At 42.5% G+C, this 20742-nt stretch overlaps 3 protein-coding genes across 13 annotated transcripts in view; 1 reads left to right on the forward strand and 2 right to left on the reverse strand.

Annotated features, from left to right (window-relative positions):
- Positions 1 to 6218, forward strand: part of LOC115181010 (oxidation resistance protein 1) — a 162417-nt gene extending 156199 nt beyond the window's left edge. For 8 of the 9 annotated variants that reach the window (XM_029743157.1, XM_029743143.1, XM_029743148.1 and 5 more), the window contains 6 exons: positions 216 to 296; positions 2499 to 2624; positions 3236 to 3388; positions 3623 to 3718; positions 4038 to 4111; positions 4359 to 6218. In XM_029743157.1, the coding sequence (XP_029599017.1) occupies positions 216 to 296; positions 2499 to 2624; positions 3236 to 3388; positions 3623 to 3718; positions 4038 to 4111; positions 4359 to 4494 (666 nt within the window). In that variant the 3' untranslated portion in view covers positions 4495 to 6218. The remainder of the gene's footprint in view (positions 1 to 215; positions 297 to 2498; positions 2625 to 3235; positions 3389 to 3622; positions 3719 to 4037; positions 4112 to 4358) is intronic. The other variant, XM_029743160.1, reaches the window with a different exon arrangement.
- Positions 6219 to 6424: 206 nt separating this feature from the next.
- Positions 6425 to 14150, reverse strand: LOC115181075 (squalene monooxygenase). 2 transcript variants are annotated; one of them, XM_029743167.1, is made up of 12 exons: positions 13632 to 14150; positions 13163 to 13593; positions 12724 to 12979; positions 12201 to 12378; positions 11872 to 11968; positions 11553 to 11666; positions 11200 to 11371; positions 10579 to 10674; positions 10188 to 10330; positions 9614 to 9710; positions 9136 to 9223; positions 6425 to 8242 (listed from the first exon to the last, which is right to left on the reverse strand). In XM_029743167.1, the coding sequence occupies exons 2-12, from the start codon at positions 13436 to 13438 to the stop codon at positions 8050 to 8052; spliced, it is 1710 nt and encodes a 569-aa protein (XP_029599027.1). In that variant the 5' UTR covers positions 13439 to 13593; positions 13632 to 14150; the 3' UTR covers positions 6425 to 8049. The 2 variants fall into 2 exon arrangements, with proteins under 2 accessions (XP_029599027.1, XP_029599028.1); XM_029743168.1 differs by having other exon boundaries at positions 13163 to 14150.
- Positions 14151 to 15458: 1308 nt separating this feature from the next.
- On the reverse strand, positions 15459 to 20674 carry LOC115181102 (xylose isomerase). 2 transcript variants are annotated; one of them, XM_029743170.1, is made up of 14 exons: positions 20364 to 20659; positions 19131 to 19207; positions 18916 to 18988; positions 18598 to 18713; positions 18460 to 18485; positions 18152 to 18289; positions 17791 to 17900; positions 17589 to 17684; positions 17391 to 17474; positions 17054 to 17180; positions 16644 to 16749; positions 16341 to 16523; positions 16027 to 16101; positions 15459 to 15898 (listed from the first exon to the last, which is right to left on the reverse strand). In XM_029743170.1, the coding sequence occupies exons 1-14, from the start codon at positions 20554 to 20556 to the stop codon at positions 15815 to 15817; spliced, it is 1488 nt and encodes a 495-aa protein (XP_029599030.1). In that variant the 5' UTR covers positions 20557 to 20659; the 3' UTR covers positions 15459 to 15814. The 2 variants fall into 2 exon arrangements, with proteins under 2 accessions (XP_029599030.1, XP_029599031.1); XM_029743171.1 differs by lacking the exon at positions 16027 to 16101 and having other exon boundaries at positions 20364 to 20674.
- Between the last annotated feature and the right edge of the window lie 68 nt (positions 20675 to 20742).

Consider the following 20742-nt stretch of genomic DNA (forward strand, 5'->3'; position numbering starts at 1 on the left):
CAACCACCTCTTGTTCAAATATTAGATTTTAAACCCATTAAGCCTATTTAATGGAGACCTGAATATCACATACCGGTAGATGTATAAATATAGACAGTGATGTCAGGTCTCCCCACCTTCAAATGTACTCTCTCCCCTCCCTCTGCTGTGCTCATCCTTTTTCCTCCATCGCCAGCAGCTGAGTTACACTTCCTCTTCCTGTCTCCGCCCCCCAGGTAGTGTCACTGACTGAGTACCACCGCCGGATCGATGCGCTAAACAGTGAAGATCTGAAATCTCTCTGCAAGCGGCTTCAGGTGCCCCACTCAGCAAAGCTCCAGCTCTCCATTCCCTTTTTCTAGACTACGTCCCAAATGGTGCCCTATTCCTTATGTAGTGCACTACGTTTGGCCACTATTATGTAGGGAATAAGGTGCCATTTTTAGATTAGCCCCTGCCAGGCTCTGTTAGCGCCTTAGTGTGTTTCTGACCTCTTGCCTCTCACCCAGTTGTCCTACCTGGGCTAACCTTGACCTGGGCTAACCTTGACCAGGGCCCTGGGATGGGCCGGCACCATGATGCTGCAGCTTCGTGTAGCAACTGTCCAAAGAACCGCTATGGGGATAATTTGAAGCGTTTTGTGCAACCAGCAACTAATACCTGGTAGAGAAAGGGAGGAGGGTAATTTATGCCTCCATGAAGTTCCCATAATGCCCTGCATATCCACTTTTCACAGCTCCTCACTGACCACTGCTGTGGTTAGTTTTAAGAACGCCTCATTACTGTTTATTATTAGCCATAGCTAATTAGGTAGCCTAGTCCCAAGGCTGTCATAGAGACAAAGAATGTGAATCATAATACAATATGTTGTAGCCCATCTCTGTTGAGGGAGGGGAATTTTCCTGAGGTTTCTCGACTCTGTCAATCAAATGTGGAATTTGTGTTCCTCCACTTTTGAGTGACTCCTCACAAACTGTGTTCATCAATCCACATCTGGGTAGTGAGGAACCGCTGCTTCCCATCTACCTCTGCTTTCTATTGGAGGGAGAGGAGAGGGGGAGGGAGGGAGGGAGGTAGACGGGGATGGTGGGTGGGTGGAAGTGGGATTCGATTCAATCCATTAAGTGGGTGCAGGATTGTTTGCGGAGGACAATGCAGGTAGTTCAACAGGACTGTAACATGATCACGGTCAGGCCACCAGTGTCTAGGCTCTCTACAATCAGGCCTGTTATGGAGAAAGATAAACAACCCCCGTCGGAACTCAAACAGTCCAACACTGTGTGTCCAGCTCAATCACAAATAGGACTTCTGGACCACTCATTATTTACTGTGTTTTGCATTTTCTCCAGCCAACATTCCTATTGTGCTAAGTATAGAAATATCCAGACTCGGACGTTGTACAATTTAGCCTCCTGATTTGCCCTCTGTATATGGATATAATGCACATTTCCAAGTGTTATTACAATTCTGGAGAAGCCCACATGTTTTTATGAGTCATTTATGCTCTCATAAGCCAAGGTTGGCTCCTTACCTTTTAATGTGTTACTGACATAAAGGAGTCTAGTCTTATGTTCTCCCTAAACCCATTGCTCCCAAATTGATGATTTTCAAAGCTGAGTTAATTTGTTATATTAAGTAGGCCTATCTTTTATATTTGTGTTTCCTGTGGCTCATATTAGCCTGTAAATAATCCTTCCTCTGCTGATATGAGACTTTATTCATATCTTTAAAACCACCTGCTTAGAAATCATATGACACACCCCCACTCCTAGTAAGTCATGTGGTATCGGTTTATTAGCCGATAGAAAACATCTAGCACAGTGTTCGGTTTATTAGCCTATAGAAAACATCTAGCACAGTGTTCGGTTTATTAGCCCATAGAAAACATCTAGCACAGTGTTCGGTTTATTAGCCTATAGAAAACATCTAGCACAGTGTTCGGTTTATTAGCCTATAGAAAACATCTAGCACAGTGTTCGGTTTATTAGCCTATAGAAAACATCTAGCACAGTGTTCGGTTTATTAGCCCATAGAAAACATCTAGCACAGTGTTCGGTTTATTAGCCGATAGAAAACATCTAGCACAGTGTTCGGTTTATTAGCCTATAGAAAACATCTAGCACAGTGTTCGGTTTATTAGCCCATAGAAAACATCTAGCACAGTGTTCGGTTTATTAGCACATAGAAAACATCCAGCTCAGTGTTCGGTTTATTAGCCTATAGAAAACATCTAGCACAGTGTTCGGTTTATTAGCTTATAGAAAACATCTAGCACAGTGTTCGGTTTATTAGCCCATAGAAAACATCTAGCATAGTGTTCATCCCAGTCTAGCTCTGTCCCAAATGGCACCCGATTCACTATAAAGTGCGCCACTTTTGACCAGGGCAGAGTAGTGCACTACGTAGGGGATATGATGCCATTTGGGACATATCCTAAAGCGATAGATACCCCTTTTACTAGTTAGACCCCCACCCACCCCTCCTGAGCGCCTGTCTGATTGTTGTCTGTGTGTTTTCAGATCACCACCAAGGAGGAGGTGAACTCTAAGCATGCCACCTCTATCAAGACGGAGCTGGAGCCTGAGACCTTCAGACCCAACCTCAGTGAACCTAGCGAGCTGCTGGAGGCGCAGCAGATAGAGAAGGTAATAACTCACACTGCTGATGGGCACAATGGCTTGATCCATGCCCATTGATTGTCAATGGGCTACTTCCTAAAGCAACGTCATGGTTGACCTTCAACCACAGGCCTTCAGCCAGAGCAGTGCTGGCCCTCCCTGAGGAGCTATCTGTTTAGTGACAGCAGGGTCTTGAGCCTCATCATTACAAAGCTGATGGTATAGTAGCTGGATCAGATCATCTCTATGAATTACGATACTGGAATGGTTGGAGTTTTCAGATAAGGTCTGTTAGGGTTTTAACATGGGTGAGTTGGGCTTAGTCTTCAGGAAAAAGGCATATTTGCATGTAGGCCTATAACTGTTGGGGAAAATGGATTCTTGTTAGGACATGCAACAAAGGAAGGAGCCTTAGTAATGTGTGTGACTAGCCTGCTATGCTCTTATTGTAGGTCTCTCTGTGGTCGACACTTAACCTGTTCTCCTGAGACCGTTGTGTTCTGGGGGTGTGGAGCTCAGTTACTCTCTAACAACCAGCTGTGGGAAAAGGTCACTGCAGCTGTAATGGACCATTGATGTCTGTGGCCTTTCTCTCTTTCATTTCTGTTTATTCCCCCCGGCGTCTCTCTTTTCTCCAGCTGGCCAAGAACCTCCCTCCCCGTACCATTGGGTACCCCTGGACTTTGGCCTATGGCACCACCAAGCATGGCATGAGCATCAAGAGCCTGTACCGGGCCATGCAGGGGCAGGACACCCCCGTGCTGTTGGTCATCAGGGACAGTGATGGTGGGGTGAGTGGGACAGCAACACTTCTCTATTAGACCTGAATCCAAAGTCCAGATCTGTGCACGTAACTCAAATGTATATATATCCTCCATTAACGTCAATGTGTAGTTTATGCATCAGTGTGAGACAAGCTCGCTCATCTGAAGTTAGGATTGGGCCTTTGAGCTGTAATAGATTACCATGGTTCCATACTGTCTGTTTCCTGACCTGGTGTGTTCTGGTTGGTTGTGTTGCTGCAGGTGTTTGGTGCGTTGGCGTCCGAACCCTTCAAAATCAGCGAGGGATTCTACGGCACTGGAGAGACTTTCCTCTTCACCTTCTGTCCAGAGTTTGAGGTAGGCTGACCTCTGACCTCTCTGATTGGTGACCCTTATTCTGAAATGGCCAGTGTGGTCCAGTCACTTTTACTCCTCCTAACGTCCATTGTAAACTCATCCAACCCTGCTCAGGTCCTAGCAATTAACATGCACATCGATAAGCATTTTCCTGAGAGGAGAACTAATCAGTTGTTATCCTGATTAAATGAACGAGGCATCATATTGTTATTAGTATGCCTCGTATTCTCTTGACATTGAGGAGCTTATGTAAGATGGCATGAGGGTTTGTAATGATATATTTACACCGATGGTGACGTGCTCTGTTCTGTGTTGACAGGTGTACAAATGGACAGGTGACAACATGTTCTTCATGAAAGGAGATATGGACTCCTTAGCTTTTGGTGGTGGAAGGTACGTACCTGCTATTTTGTTTTAATGTAAAGGTTTTATCTAGCAATAAACTTTGAAACTGTGTCGTCAGTTAAGATGTTATGGTTAGTCTACATTGCACAGTCACTGCTAGGTGTGTTCTGAAGAGTAAAATGGCGCCCATCGTCTTAAGTTTGTCAGAACAGACTCGCAGCATGCATGTGATGTTCTTGCTGTCTGGATTGAGTCTCTGAAGATGCTGTGATGTGTTTGTCTTGATGTGTTTCAGTGGTGAGTTTGGCCTGTGGTTGGATGGAGACCTGTACCACGGCAGGAGTCACTCCTGTAAAACCTTTGGCAACCCCATGCTCTCCAAGAAGGAGGATTTCTATATACAGGACATTGAGATCTGGGCTTTTGAATAACAAAACCCACCACGGGAAAAAAGAGAAGGACTTAACATCCCTACAATGGCAACGTTGTCTCAAACCTAACTGCACATCACCACCCTGCTCGAACCCACTGTCTGGGGCTCCCGGGACGGAGCCAGCTGAAGGATGTGTGTTGTGCGTTCATACGTTACTACTGCAGTTATAACAGAGCTTTTCTTTGTGAATGACCTTGTGTGTATCTTGTTACAGCTGTGTGCAGCGTCTTTGAGGAGGTGTACTGTCCTGTACTATACTGTGAGGCATCAGGGGATGTGTGGGTTTGTTAGAGACCGTAGGGATGCCTTGTTGCAGAACCAAGGAGGAGCAATCAGATCGCTCTCTCTGGCCTCAGCAGGAGATGATGTCGACTCAGGTTTGGGATTGAGAGAGAAACTGCCGTAGTCCAGATTATCGGAATTTTTGAGACGCTCAAGGAACCCCGCCCCTCAGAACTTGGTTGAAGTCAGTCAGTAGGATGTTACTATATATGGTGTTACAGGCCTTTAGTGGAGAGATCCAGTAATAAAATTAACAACATGCATTCCTTTGTTCTCAGAGACAGTTGAACCTAACATGGTTCTGATTGGTGTTGAAAAACTGAAGGAAGAATCTCAGCAGGATGTGAGGATGATGAGGACACTATTGGGGGTGGAGGGTATTTTACATCTTTGGTTTACTTCTGAGGCAAGAACTCCGTATAGTGTTGTGTATTGTAGTCCTCCTATTGTTCACCATCATAGCAAACACCATCACAGCACATAGCTAGAATCAGAATATTACCCATCGTCGTGCTAATAATGTTCTGTTCAGTGGGTGTACTACGTGTGAGTTCAGATACCGCCGGCGCCCCTCAGGAGTCGTGTGTACTGTTCGTAGACAGTAACGTGTTGCAATAGATTTGTGGAATATGCAAATTACTGTCATGTGACCTCAAATAATCCAGGTTGGCGCTTTTCCTCGCCTGTCCGTGGCTCTTTATCAGAGAGGACTTGTAAAGCTTTCATGTCTTGATCCAAAATTGCTTTTCTGGGTATAATTTGAAAAGCCTGAGACGTGGTTAACTGTTTTACATGCATATGACAATTGTATATTATTTATATATATGATTATATATAAATATATTATATATGTTGCTGTTGTGTGACAGTGATCTTTTTGTGCTGATGTTTCAGCTGTTACAAATATAATGTATATTACCCTGTAAATGAATGTTTAAATAGTAGATTTGTTCCTATATAGAAATACATATATGATTGGTTGGTTGCTTCTAGCACTTGAATCCGGTCTAAAAGCGTTATAAACCAGGGTCTTAGACTTCTAGTAGCTGTACAGTACTTTTTGTTTAGAATCATACACATGTTAACTGTTAGTAGAAAGCTTGCTGCTATAATACTAAGGGTAAAGCTAAACTAATGCTCTGTGTAACTAAAGGGGAGTGGTGTCCAGGAATGAGGAGGCTGAATGTCAAAGAATTTAACTCTCCTCACAACTTCTGTTGAGTGGTGAGACTGACTGTTAAGACTGTGGACTAAGAGAAAATATGTACAATTAAACTTCACAGCAGCTTTCCTTCCCCTTTCTGGTCTTCCACACCAGTATTTGTATCTATGAAGTCACAAAGAATAACATGGATAAGTCCTCCTAATTATTTTACAGGAACACAATGTATTATTGATGTATAAATTAATAAATAACAATAAAATTGTTGTAACCTGGGACTTGTCTGGGTTTGTATTGCTTTCAATCCCCTCCTTCCAGCATTTGCTTTAACTTTTTGATTGTATATTGAGTGCCACCTAGTGGACATTTGTATTAGTGCTTTTCAGGACTATTGGTCATCACCTCAGTAACATTAATCTAGTTTAATTAAAAAAAGTGGGTCGATTGTAAAGATAATACATCAGTCTCCAAAGGAAGATATTTAACTCCATAATGGCTTATTTATTAAACAAGAAATTAAACCAAATACAATTACAAGTAAATATTCTCACCAACACAGTGCAAAATTGTGTCATGAATTCTTCCCTAATTGCTGAAGAGATGGATGGCGCAGTAGACCATCGGTCAGGGATTTGTTTTGGGGCTGGGCTACATTCAACTATCTCAGGTCCTGAATCAGCTCCCATTTCATTGTGCTATTTGTTTCTGTTGCAACCCTCCCCTCTTCTTCCTCCAGGCACACAGGAGGGTGAATGTGTGTGTCACTTGTGGTTTCTAGACACTGCAATCCTCAGACAGGCATTAAGTCACGCTTTTATTCCAGCAGGTTCTCACAACTGAAGAATCGCTTTTTAAACAAGTACCAGAGATGTGTTGGGGGGATCCCTTGTCACAATGTGTAAAAACCTGTTTTAAGGCAGGAAAACTATAACTTGGCAAAAGTTAAGGACAGGCGATCTGACTTGAACCAATCAAACAGTTTAATACATAATCATTTGATTGTACATGTACAGTTAAAATAATTGCAAATGCACAAGGAACATACTTTTTCAGAACAAAATAAGGACACCGTTTGGAATCAGGGTAGACAAACAGCCAACTGTGTTTTTTGAGCCGTCATTCACACTCAGCTTCATGTGGAGGAACCAACTGTGTAAGTGCTTCGGGTTGAAAGAAGTCATTGGCATGAAGAGAAGATAGAACACAACCACTGTAGTTTACAAGCAGGAAGGACATGTTTTGTCCTCATGTTCAATTAGCAGCAAAGTGGTTAGACAAGGCACCTGTAGTCAGTCCTACTGTATATTCAGCTGGTTATTTGGTCAAATTTGCAATTAAGAGTTGCTAACGCAAACCTCTTGTTACGCATTGTCTGTTACACTACGTAAATGCATGGTTGTGATGTAAATTCTGAATATACAAGGCATTACTAAATAATTGTCACCATCAATTCAGACGACCTCCTCAGGAGACGTCTTATTGAGCAGACCTTTAGGCAGAGATAAAAACATATGATCAAGGTCAAAGGCTTCAGCACTGAATAATGGTCACTTTAGAGACCTGTACGAGATCCCTGTTGATAGTGATGATAGGATGGTGTAATATTAAAGAGGCCATACAGAACTTTTACCTCTAGGGGTGCGCTTGAGACAAAAGGGATCCCTGACCTAAATGGACAGAAACATTGTCCAGAAAATACATAATTGGACAGAAAGTGACATGCCTCCCCACACCCAACGAGTAAAATCATAAATTGTTGGCCTAAAACTAAGTGGTTTCATAGAAATCATACATACAGCCAAAATGACTTGACAGTTAACTACACTTTCATAGTGTATCTTTAGGTCACTGTACTGTTTGTATGTCATGTCACCATAAGGCTGGTGGTGTGTGTGTTCTCCACCAGGGGTCAGTGATGGCACTGCTCAGTAAACGTATTCACTAGAAACTAAATGGAAGAAAACAGGCAGAAACAGGGTAGGGGCAAACCTGAACTTGTACGTATTCCATTGCAAAATGTTTTGCTACGTTTGTGCACTAATGAATACGACCCTGTTGTCTAAGGCTGGTGTGCGTTCCACCGGGTTAAGGCTCAGATTAGATCACTGCTCAGTACACCAGGTACTTGAACTCAGAGTAGATGAGGGGAAACATGATGGTACAGGCGCGGTACAGGATAGCTCCACTCGTAAATAAGGCTCGGGGTTTGGTGAACCATGACTCAGACTTGAAGCTGTAGTAGATGGCGTACAAGGCCACGGCAAAGAAGTGTCCAATCAGAGTCATCGGACGGGGCGTCAACCTGGGAATAGAATGGATTGAGAGCTAATTAAAACCATAGAGGATTGATTGATTGATTGATTGATTGATTGATTGATTGAATTTGATCATTAATAGTAGTATGCGGCCCAAGCAGTGAGACAACGTTACATACATAACATATTATTGAGGATAAAAACACAGTAAGGGCTGAAGGCTTATTTCCAATGTGGTCCTCTAATGTCTATACAGGTGCACATACAATATACATTTATATACACTGAATGTACAAAACATTAGAAACACCTGCTCTTTCCATGACATAGACTGACCAGGTGAAAGCTATGATCCCTTACTGATGTCACCTGTTAAATCCACTTCAAATCAGTGTAGATGAAGGGGAGGGGACAGGTTAAAGAAGGATTTTAAAGCCTTGAGACAATTGAGATATGGATTGTGTATGTGTAACATTCAGAATGTGAATGGACAAGACAGAAGATTTAAGTGCCTTTGAACGGGGTATGGTAGTAGGTGCCAGATTCACCGGTTTGAGTGTGTCAAGAACTGCAATGCTGCTGGGTTTTTCACACTCAACAGTTTCCCGTGTGTATCAATAATTGTCCACCACCCAAAGGACATCTAGTCAACTTGACACAACTGTGGGAAGCATTGGAGTCAACATGGGCCTGCATCCCTGTGCAACGCTTTCAACACCTTGTAAAGTCCATACCCCCAAGGAATTGAAGCTGTTCTGAGAGCAAAAGGGGGTGCAACTCAATATTAGGAAGGTGTTCCTATTGTTTTGTACACGCTGTGAATATTTTACATACATATCTTTTTTTATATTTTTTGAATGGGGAATGTTGCATTGACATACACAGTCAAGGATCAACTGTAACAGTTTTGAAGTGTGTCGAACACATTAGTGAGACTCACACTGAGAGAAGACCAATGGGACCGTTGACGCACTCCCCACCCAGCTTGAAGTAAAGGAAGCATGCCTTTCTCAGCTGGTGGAGAGAATCTGAAAAGACACAAACACCAAACAGCTCATATGAATATGCATGTCAGCCATAAAGGAGATTATGCTAAATGGTACAGTATATCTCTATACCCTGCTAGTAAAATCCAAGGCTTAACACTAAAAATTATTTCAGCAGAAATCATTTATGCTTAATATCTCCTAAATTTGCCTCTCTGTTTGCTATAATCGCCCTAGCTAAGTGTTTAGTGTCAGTAATTTGAGGTATACGGACATGTACTGAGAAAAAGTACTGGACCGTTAGAAAATAAATGATTGAAGTAGAGTTGTTATAATGCACCAAAAGACTTGGCATAACCATGTATGTATGACTTTATTCTATCCATCATGTGTTGGCAGGGGATAGTAAAAAGGACAGAGAAGGAGACTCACTGTCTGTTGCAGCAAACAACTCGTACAGGGCTTGAGCCAACACATTCACCACAAAGGAATGTGATGACTTGCGTTCCCAGTGGAATTTTTTCTTTGCCTATTTTGAAAAAAATAAAAAATTCCATGTTTTACATTTCAGCTTTATGCAGTAAATCCTAACATTGCCCTGTAACTATTCCTTTGACTACTACAACACTGTGGATTACAGAAACAATATGCCCTGTGCCGCACATAAAAAAAACTCCCTAACGTTCTGTGGTAGCAGGTGATTGCAATGCAATATGGACCCACATTCCACAAAACAACAATACACATTCCAACCAAGGCCATTCAGACAGTGATAATGTGTGTGGCAGAGTCTGGTCTGGTGGAAGCGCTGCTGACTCCGGACCACATATCCCCCTGGTCGGCCATTCTGTCTGAACCCCTCTACTGTCTATTCCTTCTCTGTAATACCCACTGTCCAATCATGAACATAATACTGACTGTAAGTCACTCTGGATAAGATGACCAAAATGTAATGGAAATGTAGTAATCATAATAAAGGGAGATGAGATTAGGGATGTGAGTTTACCTGGAGCATGGCTGTGTTGTCGTACAGGTCAGGGATGTTCTTCATCAGGCTCCTCCAGATCAGGACGTCGTTGAGGGCCACACTCATCCCTCCTCCGGTCAGAGGGTGTCTCATGTTGTAGGCGTCACCCAGCAGGAGCACACCTGGAACAGGACAAAGGCCCATGTTAGCCCCAGTCCACACCTCACTAACATTACACATTTACACTGCTGGAGGGACCATCTTTTTCAGAACAATATCTGATCTGGTCAGGCTTTTAATCTACTTAGCTAAAGATACAAATGTTTATCGACCATGCATTGAACTCTCCAAGGTAGCGTTCCAAATGGGACCCTATTCCATTTGCCATTTGGGACACAGCCCAACACTGTGGTCAGTACTTGTGTCCTACCTGGCTTGTTGACTGGGGACGGAGGCAGGAAGCTTGCTGGCATAGACCTCAGCCGGTCATTCTGCAGAGCCACCATGAACGGCTCCTTTAGGTGTTCTAGAGAAGAGACAACAGAGTCAGGTCAGAGGTCACACATTCATCACCACAAAGATGGGTGGATAAAGAATTTAAATCAACACAGAGTGAATGTCAACCCATAATGCGTCATTTACTCTTCGTGTGTTGAAGCTCTCAAGCACATATTCATGTGGGTGCTTTACATTGGTGGTGGATATGGTTAGTTTGCCCTTAAGTCTCATGAGGCCCGAAGTCATCCTTCCATCCCTCCATACAGCAGGGTAGCCTAGTGGTTAGCGTGTAGGACTAGTAACTGAAAGGTTGTAAGATCGAATCCCTGAGCTGACAAGGTCAAATCTGTTGTTCTGCCCCTGAACAAGGCAGTTAACCCACTGTTCCCCGGTAGGCCGTCATTGTAAATAAGAATTTGTTCTTAACTGACTTGCCTAGTTAAATAAAGGTAAAAAATATATATAAATAAATAAAATACAATGTAAAGGACGTTGAACACATGGGAAAGCTATGCTGTTTAAATCTCTATACTGTATACCCTAAATTCCTTACCTGGTAGTTGTGGGTGTATTTTCTCAGCCATGTACTCTGTGAGGTTCCTGGGCATCTCTCCCCTGATGTCCACCAGAACCCTGGTGTCTGAGGAGGAGATCTGGTAGATGAGGACAGGGCTGGGGTTGGCCAGGACCAGTTCAGCATGGTGGGGCTTGAACTGGGGAGAGTTCTGACCACGACAGGAGAGGACAGAAAGGAAATACATTAGTCTGACTGCATTTTAATAATTGGTTGGTTGGTTGGTAAAAAGTGTCTGCTAAATGGCACATGTTAGTTGGTTGGTCGGTCGGTTCGATTCACTCGTTCATTCATTCATTCATTCATTCATTCAATATAATACTTGAACAAACCTTCATGATACATCCAACAAAGTGAGAGGAGGTCTGGGCCTTCCCAGCTACCAGACTCTTCCTGAACTTTGAGAAACAGCCGTCAGCTACTACAGTTACTGCTGCATGGACCTCCTATGGGACAGGTTAACACAATTACAACAGTTAAAAACACATCTGTTACACTGCTTGTCTTATCAATGGATCCTGGTGAACTGCTAATCAATAGGTGTAAATACTATCAAGTGTAATTGTAAGTATCAGCATGGGGCTATTTTACACAGCAACGGCTATCTGGAGAGTAACAGAGTATAAGCTGCATCGCAAACTTAGAGTTGACCTTTGTGTCTCCTGTCTCCTTGTCCCTGTACTGCACTCCTGTCACACAGCCATCCTCTTCCTCCAGGCTGGACACGGTGCCTTCTATGAGCGTAACACTAGGGGAGAGCAAAGTACCAGTTATTAAGAAACAGTAGTTATAGTGATGGAATTAATAGAGACAGGTTCTTCTGAACACATGACCTGACAAGGAAAAACATAATCAGCCTATAAGAACTAAACCCTGGAGTTGGTCCTGGTCAAGTCATGTGGTCAGGAAAAAAACGTGTGGCCTTAGTGATAGTAATGACATGTCCAACAGGTATAGTGAAGGTTCTCTCCCAGCCTTACTTTGGCTCAGCGAGGGCGGCTCTGCGCAGGCCCATGATAAAGCGTCCGTGGTGGAAGGCCCTGCCACACTGGATACTGCTGTCTGCCTGGGGATATGGGATCTCCACCTCTGTGCTGCTCTCGATGTCATGAATCACATAGCCGTTCACCACGTGGGCATCCAGCCCCTCCACTGAACCTGAGAGGAGAGCCCTGGGTTAGGCAACTTTTCATTATTCATTTAACTCAGGTCTTTAGTGTCAAAAAGGAATGTCTTTACATTAAATAGGGACTTGGGTGTCTTTGCTACAGTTTTTTTGTCCCACTTTAAACAAACAACTTTTAAAGCCTTTATTAGGGCCTTTATAAAGTTGTCATAAGCCCTATATAGGTCCTGCAGTGAGCCTTGCTCGTTGAGCACAGCCCCCATTTAATGCAAGGGCTTGTTGCGAGTCAGCCCATTGGTTGTTTTCCTCACGCTATCACCTTTTTACACGTAGACCCCACACTAAAAGATCTCTAGTCCGTGCTCCAGACCACTCACCCTCCATTCCCAGTTCTCGCAGGGCCCTGTATCCACCAGGCTGCAGCAGCTCTCCCACTATCCTGTCAGGCTCCTTCAGGTCCCTCTCTATCACAGTGACCCTCCGGCCGTCCCGGGCCAGCACTGCAGCCATGGCCGACCCCAGGACTCCCGCCCCTACTATGATCACATCCGGCTCCTGAGATGCAGGAGAGTCCCCTGCTGCTGGGGGGCTCTCCATGGCTGAGGAACACACTCTTTTCCTCCTGCCACCTCCCTGTTAAGAGAGAAAGCTAGGAGTTTTTTTTTTTTACCATAGAAGGTCAAAAAAATGAGTCTTTGCACTATAATTGGACACTATTTTATTGTGTATAGTGTATAATGAAGTAGGCCAATCTTATTATTCTAGTTTATTTCTTGTTTTTGTTTTTCAACAGATTCTACAGTTATTATTACTCACCTTCTTTGAAGCGCTCTCTCCACTCCTGTGCCTGACAGCTGAGGGTTTCGGTATAAATGTATTGATGACCGGTAGGGATAATAAAAGTTCCAGAGGTACTTGTAGAATTTGGGGTACCTTGCATGTATGTCCGTGGTACCTGACATAGGATAGCAGCATCCCCACTGCCAAGAACACTACAGCCGCCAAGATTATCTCTTTGTGAGCATACTCCAAAACTGCGTCGCATTTCTTATAAATGTAGGTGAAACTTGCAATTCCAAGAAAAGTCCACATATTTATTCTATTATTAAACTAGGCTACTTGAAATGAATAGGCTAACTCATTCAATAAATCACCACTGCTCGGAATGTTTCCTAACCTATAACCTGAAACTAAATTGCAAAAACAAAAAGTAGCCGAGATCATGGAATAAAGTGCGCAATAAAATCTCATCACAGTTCAACAGTTATTATTTCAAAAATAGCAAATATTCTATATACTGGCGTAGACTATTGAGCATCCTATTTCAGTTGCTTTAGCAGATCGTAGGCCTAGTAATATTTAAAATCTATCCGTTAATCAAAAAGAAAAGTATTCAAAACCATGAAAATTATTCCACCCGACATTTCAGATGGTTTCAGAGGATGCTAAATATTATGATAATGAGATAGGTAGGAACTTCGGGTTCGCAGGTTTGGTGTCCCGCCCTCTCTGTATCTGAACCGTCCAATCAGGAACAGCACATCGGTGAGCAGAGCTCACGCTATCTGGCCATTGGTCAATCCTCGGCTGCTGGTTGGAGCGCTGGCTGAGAGAGGGTAGTATGATATGATGTCACTGGAAAGGTGTCTATGGACCAGTTTCTGTGTTTGCAAACATCGCCTCACGAGGGCGATACGCGAAAGTTGGTGGCAGATCAAGGGGAGTTCTTATAGAACACAGGGGAAAAGAGCCTATATTTACATGTTGCTTATGAGTGCATTTCATACTACTTTTGGATTATAATTGGATTTTTAAGCCTTGTATGAATGTCCTGCTTAATAATAATGCTTGTGTCATCATCGCAAATCAACTGCATTATACTTTAAAAAAACACTTCAACTTCAACCAGTAAAATGGCTTTTGCTACAGCCTATATCAATGAGCGTTAGCATTCTAGCTAACAACTGCTGCATCCAAAATAGCTATTTAGCAAATATCACAACCAAATAATCTTAGCGACTGTTCAAGCAAGAATCAAAACATAATTGTAAGCTGATGAGAACCCCAGAAAGTTACTTTGTTTAGAAGTAATACACACGTAAATGTAGGCTATGTTGAATGCGTTCAGATGGCGATGGCTTTCATACTGTCAGTGTGTCGTATACTGGAAAGGTGTCTATCGGTCTACAATTTTACACTATGGAGGAAGTTACCAAACCGGTTCACAGTCAGTACTCTTTGCCAGACATAGGAAATAACTCTTATGGATTGTATTACATACCGGTATTTTGCCTTGGGGTGATTATGTAGATACGTAGGATTGTGAGGATATCAATACAAACATGTATTTTATTTCTGAGGGCATCCGGGTGTATCGTCGGACAGGGCCACAGTGTCTCTCGACCTCTCAAGGCTAAATCTTCAGTTTTTATGCTGCAATAGTTTATGTGTTGGGGGGCCAGGGTCAGTCTGTTATATCAGGAGTATTTCTCCTGTCTCATCCGGTGTCCTGTGTGGATTTAAGTATGCTCCTTCTAATTCTCTCGCTCTTTTGTCTCTGTTTTAGACTCTCTCTACCGCACCTGCTGTCTCTAACTCTGAATGATCGGCTATGAAAAGCCAACTGACATTTACTCCTGAGGTGCTGTCTTGTTGCACCCTCTACAACCACTGTGATTGTTATTATCTGACCCAGCTGGTCATCTATGAACGTTTCAACATCTTGGCCATGTTCTGTTATAATCTCCACCCAGTATAGCCAGAAGAGGACTGGCCACCCCTCAGAGCCTGGTTCTTCTCTGGGTTTCTTCCTAGGTTCTGGCCTTTCTAGGGAGTTTTTCCTAGCCACTGTGCTTCTACATCTGCATTGCTTGCTGTTTGGGGTTTTAGGCTGGGTTTCTGTACAGCACTTTGTGACATTGGCTGATGTAAAAAGGGCTTTATAAATTTGATTGATTTATTTATGTTGGGCAGCCTTATTAAATAGTGTATAACGTTTTTTTAAGTCTTTTTGCCAAGACATCAACCTTTTTAATGTTACTCTTAACATAAGAAGCAACACTATATATATTTATTTTAATAACTATAATAGTAATGCAAAGCACTGACACAATAGGGTTTGCTTCTTTTTATTCAACTCCAGTATGAAAAACTGATCAATTAATTAATTCCTTCATTAATTCAGTATTTGAAATGCCATGTAATGTATACTAAATTAAATTCATATTTCTGGTCTTTACCGTTGATGACCTCACAATCTAATCATATGTCAACATTACAGGAGTGTGCATTAAAATAGTCCACATTCACAAGACTCCACTGATTAATTCTTTATACTATAACTGTTAGAATAGTTTGTCACGTGAAACTATATCACTCTCTAAGCATACTATTATGAAAGGTCTGGATGGACACCATACCACTCAGGACAAGGGGTTTCATGGTCAAACAAGTCTTCACCACATGTCTTCACAGGTAGTGGTTAAAGACTGTTTCATATTTCTCCTGTTTGCCTGATGTGACTTTGGGCTCCCCATTTTGCTTGACAAAGTCCTGAGAATAAACAACAAAAGCTGCCATTAACATTATACTGATTTGGTAGCATTGAATCAACAGTGTTGTTACAAACACATGAGTGCTGTAGAGATGGTACTATGTTGTTATTCCACTAGTGACCTCACCTCCAGCTCCTCCAATGAGGTGCTGCCATCCTCTACTTTCTGACCAATACCATGGCTGAAGCTCATGTAGCGCTCCTGTCAGAAGACAGCGATGTTGTGTGGAAAAGCTTATATAGCTTGAGCATAGCTAGCTAATACATAAGCATTCTTTGGCACAGATAGTACATTTTGTCTCCTTGCAATGCCAACATACCTGGTAAAATAAGGTTAAGTGCATGAATATATTAATTTATATATTGTCTTAGTACCTTGACCATCCCAGTGATTAAGTGATTACGTGAACGAATGAATGAATGAAAATTATGCCTCATTACTTTGACCATGCTGGTGATAACTCCTTCCTCTATGATCCTGACTGCGTTCCTCAGGCCGCGTGCGAAGGCGTCCATGGCTCCAATGTGGGCTATGAACAGGTCCTCCAGGTCCGTGGACTCCCTACGCACCTTAGCATCGAAGTTCAGACCCCCCGGCTGCAGACCACCCTGCTCTATCACAGTCTGGGGAGGATAAAACAATACATTTTCTTATGTTCTTTCTGCTGACGTTCTGATAGGTATCATAATGAAATAACTGTTTATTAGTAATTGTGTGTGTGTGTCCATTATCTCCTATGTCACCTTCATTATCATGGTGGTGTTCCTGATGTCCATGGGGAACTGGTCTGTGTCCCAGCCCAGGTCAGGAGAACCTGTGTTGGAGTCCACAGAGCCCAGCATGCCAAACCTACACACCAGAACAACAGGCTTATTAGGTTAACTGGACTGGAACATCCAGATTACCAGGAATGACGTCAACTACCCAGTCCAAAAAATACCACTAACCCCTACGCACTTCTGAAAGGTATAAGAAATATGGTGAAAATTATACCTCCCCTATCATTACATCTACCCTATCAGAGGGCAAGGTGGAGCATTAACATATTGATTCGACCTATCCAATCTCTTCAGACCTACACAAGTCCATCAAGGTAGAGAGCAGGGGATAGGGGGTTGATTTGGGAAACGTGAAAGTCAACATGGCGACTTACACAGAGGCCATGATGACGTCGTGTTCATAGGAATGCCCAGCTAGAGTGGTGTGGTTGGGTTCGATGTTCAGCTTGAAGTGGCTGTCCAGTTCATAATGCTTCAGGAAGCCTATGACACTCATTGCATCTATAAAAAGGTGAAACAGCAACATGTACAAAGAGATGTAACATGGAAATTAAAGGCATCAGAGATTTTCTAGCATCTAATTTTTAGATGTGGTTAGTAATGCAGATAAACTAACTCTTGAGGGCCTCCATAGTTCAACAGTAACCACATAGTATATCCTTACAATGTGTACATTATGTTAATGTTGTGTTATACACCTAAAAGCCTTACCATAGTCGTATTGATGTTTGCATGGCTCTTTGGGCTTGGGTTCAATGAGGAACTGGCACTTCAACCCTATCTTCTCCTTGTACTCTGATATACAAAAACACAATCAGGTTATCATCTGAAAATGGTAGGGGACAGTTAAAAGTTGGTACAGTATTATGGTAACAATGTATTACACACACAGCAGTGCTAGCTACTTACTGACAGCCATTTTGAAAAAGTTTGCCATATGTTTCAGTTCAGCGCCAACATCAGTGTTGTGTATCGAGTAAAAACCCTCCCTGCCGCCCCAGAAGACTGCACAAGGAGACAAAAATACATGCATAGGTTAGGTGGTGGCAAAGACAGAGTCAGTGAAATCATGGTGGTTAATTATGAGATATTATTTATTCTCTCATCTCACCAAAGTTCTCTGCTCCCAGCTTCTTAGCTACATCCAGTCCTTTCTTCACCTGGGCCCCAGCATAGGCCAAAACATGGCAGTCAGGGTTGGTCGCTGCTCCATTCATGTACCTATGGTATTAGCAATAAATACAACATTAATTAAAAGAAATGTAGGCTCCAAGTCGAATGGCAAAGAAATGGCTTCATCGTGAAAGATGGACAATTAGACATAAATATTGTGAAAAACAATGCATATAGCCAATAATATACAATATATCCTCTATTATACAGCCTACAACAGATTATCATCTCTTCCACTTTGAAGTGTAAAAATAACCTTTGGAGTGTAAAAATGACTAAGGTTGATGAGGAAAGCTGACCTTGAGTGAGCAAACAGATTGCAGGTGACCCACAGCACCTTCACCCCAGTCCTATTCTGCAGCTGCAGGGCCAGGTCTGTCATCTCATCCAGGTTGCTGTTGGACTCCTCCAGAGTGCTTCCCTCAGGGGACATGTCCCTATACAACAGGATGGATAAGAGGGTAACATAGATCAGTTAGTATACAGTTAGATCAAGCATCTTGGACGGTGCAACTTCTTCAAGGCATAAATGGCCACTCTATCCATGTCTCTACCGACTACCAAGAAGATGAATTGATTTGATACTGTAGGAACAATGTGACAATACCTGTCATGAAAGGTGTAGTACTTCACCTGAAAAGAACATACACATGAATCTATATGGTTTACATGTTGTTTTTTTAAAGCTGTACATTCTTAAAGACAAAATATTAAAGGTACAGTATTTGGGTGGAAGTTCACTCACACCAAGTTTGGTGAAGAACTCAAAGGCTGCATGGAGTCTCTTCTTGGCACATTCCATGGGGGTAGCACCCTCATTCCAGGGTCTGTGTAGTGTCTGGAACCCAAAAGGGTCAGCACCTGGTGGTGGGTCGAATGGAGGAAAACCAAATACATCACATGAAGTCATCGTGACAGACCCATGATGAGAGATCGGGGTTGTTTTTTTTATGAAAGAGACCGTGCTTTATTGAATTAAATGTACAAATGTTTCTGTCGTCTATGTACAGTATAAATGAGAGTGACCTGAAGCAATCAATGTGTGTTCGTGAACATTCATTACCAGTCCCACAGAAGGAGTGCCAGTAACAGACTGAGAATCTCAGCCAGTCCTCCATATTTCTGCCCAGCAGCACCTGCACAGGTAAACAGTTACATGAAGCCTGCTGGGAAAACCTCAGTTGGGATCATTCAGGTGTGTAAAGGAGGTGGAGTCTCACTGCGCAACAGGAAGACACCGGACACACACAGCTCTTCTTTCATGTTTGCCACACCTACTTCTTCTGCATTGTAGTGTTGGAAACACAAGACGTTTCGAGCTCCAGTGTTGGGTACATATGGAATCTTCGGAATACCTGTGTGATACATTAATCTCGGTTAACCCAGAAGTAAAATCTCGCACAGTGCTTGATTTGGGAAGGAGCTCACCGGAGCTGAGTACCGGCACCTCAAATGTCCTACTGCTTGAGCTCCTGTTCCTCTTATAGAATATTGTCTCAAAAGTATAGTGGCGCTGCTGCGCCTAAATATTAACACTACCGGTACTCCTTTCCCCCCCGTGCAGTTTTCGGTTTGGCTATATGTTTCAAGTGTATTAGTAAATCTCTCCCATGTCTTATTCGACTAGTAGTTGTTCTGAAATGTTTATTGCTTGCCTACATTTTACTCCCTTTATGTTTAATATAACACACATACATTCATTATTCATTTCAGTTGCCTATCCTGACGTGAAGTTTGTTCTATAGAAAGTATTTGACTCTAGTGACAAAATAAAGGAAATTAGAAGGGGGAGATTTTGTCAAGGCCATTTTCTTGCCTGCCGAGTGGATTTCGGCAGGCAAGAAAATGGCCATGCCGAACCCCCCCCCCTTAAAATTTCCTGAATTTTGTGGCTAGAGTAAAATACTTTCTATAGAACAAACTTCACGTCAGGATAGGCAACCAAAATTAATAATTAATGTATGTGTGTTATATTAAACATAAAGGGAGTAAAATGTAGGCAAGAAATAAACATTTCAGAACAACTACTAGTCGAATGAGACATGGGAGAGATGACGAATTTTAGCAAAGAGATTTATTTATAGACTAATTCAAATCGCCAAAACGAAAACTGCAGACATTACCAGGGCCTCCGCCGCGGTCAAACCGCTTTAAAAAATAAAATGAAACGCAGCCTAACGTGATCATTGAAGGACACAAATAAAAAATGCTTCTGCTACTAAGATCAGTGAAATATAAGCTAAACTGACAACGGAGTGAAGAGCAGACTCAAGCAAATATAAAACATTGCCTTGGAAAATCGGGTTTCCCTGCTAATATTGCAGAAACTTCACATGTATAAAGCATCTAACTGCCATGCACGACGAAAAACAACTTCAGTTATTGTTTGGTGAATGCATGCAACTTCCAATCTCGGCTCTTGTTTGCATGGTCAATTGCCACTGACTTAAAGCCTATATAAAACCGATATTGAGGAAGAAGTGTGCTATAATTGAAGCAAAGAATGATTACCAGCAAAGAATTCTGTTTCCATAGCCATGTCAAACACTTTTAAGAGTTTTCCCCTTGAAGTTCCACTTTGTCTTGAACGAAAATAAGAAACGCAATCTTCACATCTACCACAAGGTGTCTCTGGTAACCAGCAGAACACTAACCGTTTAAGATTTTTGTCAAAATAGTATTTTTTGGTCCCGTTTGACAGCATCAAACCGCCTTTCAAAACCCACAAACTAGTCAGCTCTTATCGCCGTTTTCTTTGGTCAACGCTAACTGTCATTCCCAAATCCCGTGGTAGACTTTGGATCTGATAGGCTAATCTATGCATTGCAACATTATTGCAGTCATTCACATTGTACGACTTCTTTAGGGCTCCATTTACTAGTAGCAAGAT

This window comes from Salmo trutta, chromosome 3 (genome assembly GCF_901001165.1).
Source record: "Salmo trutta chromosome 3, fSalTru1.1, whole genome shotgun sequence".
Classification (NCBI taxonomy): Eukaryota; Metazoa; Chordata; class Actinopteri; order Salmoniformes; family Salmonidae; genus Salmo; species Salmo trutta.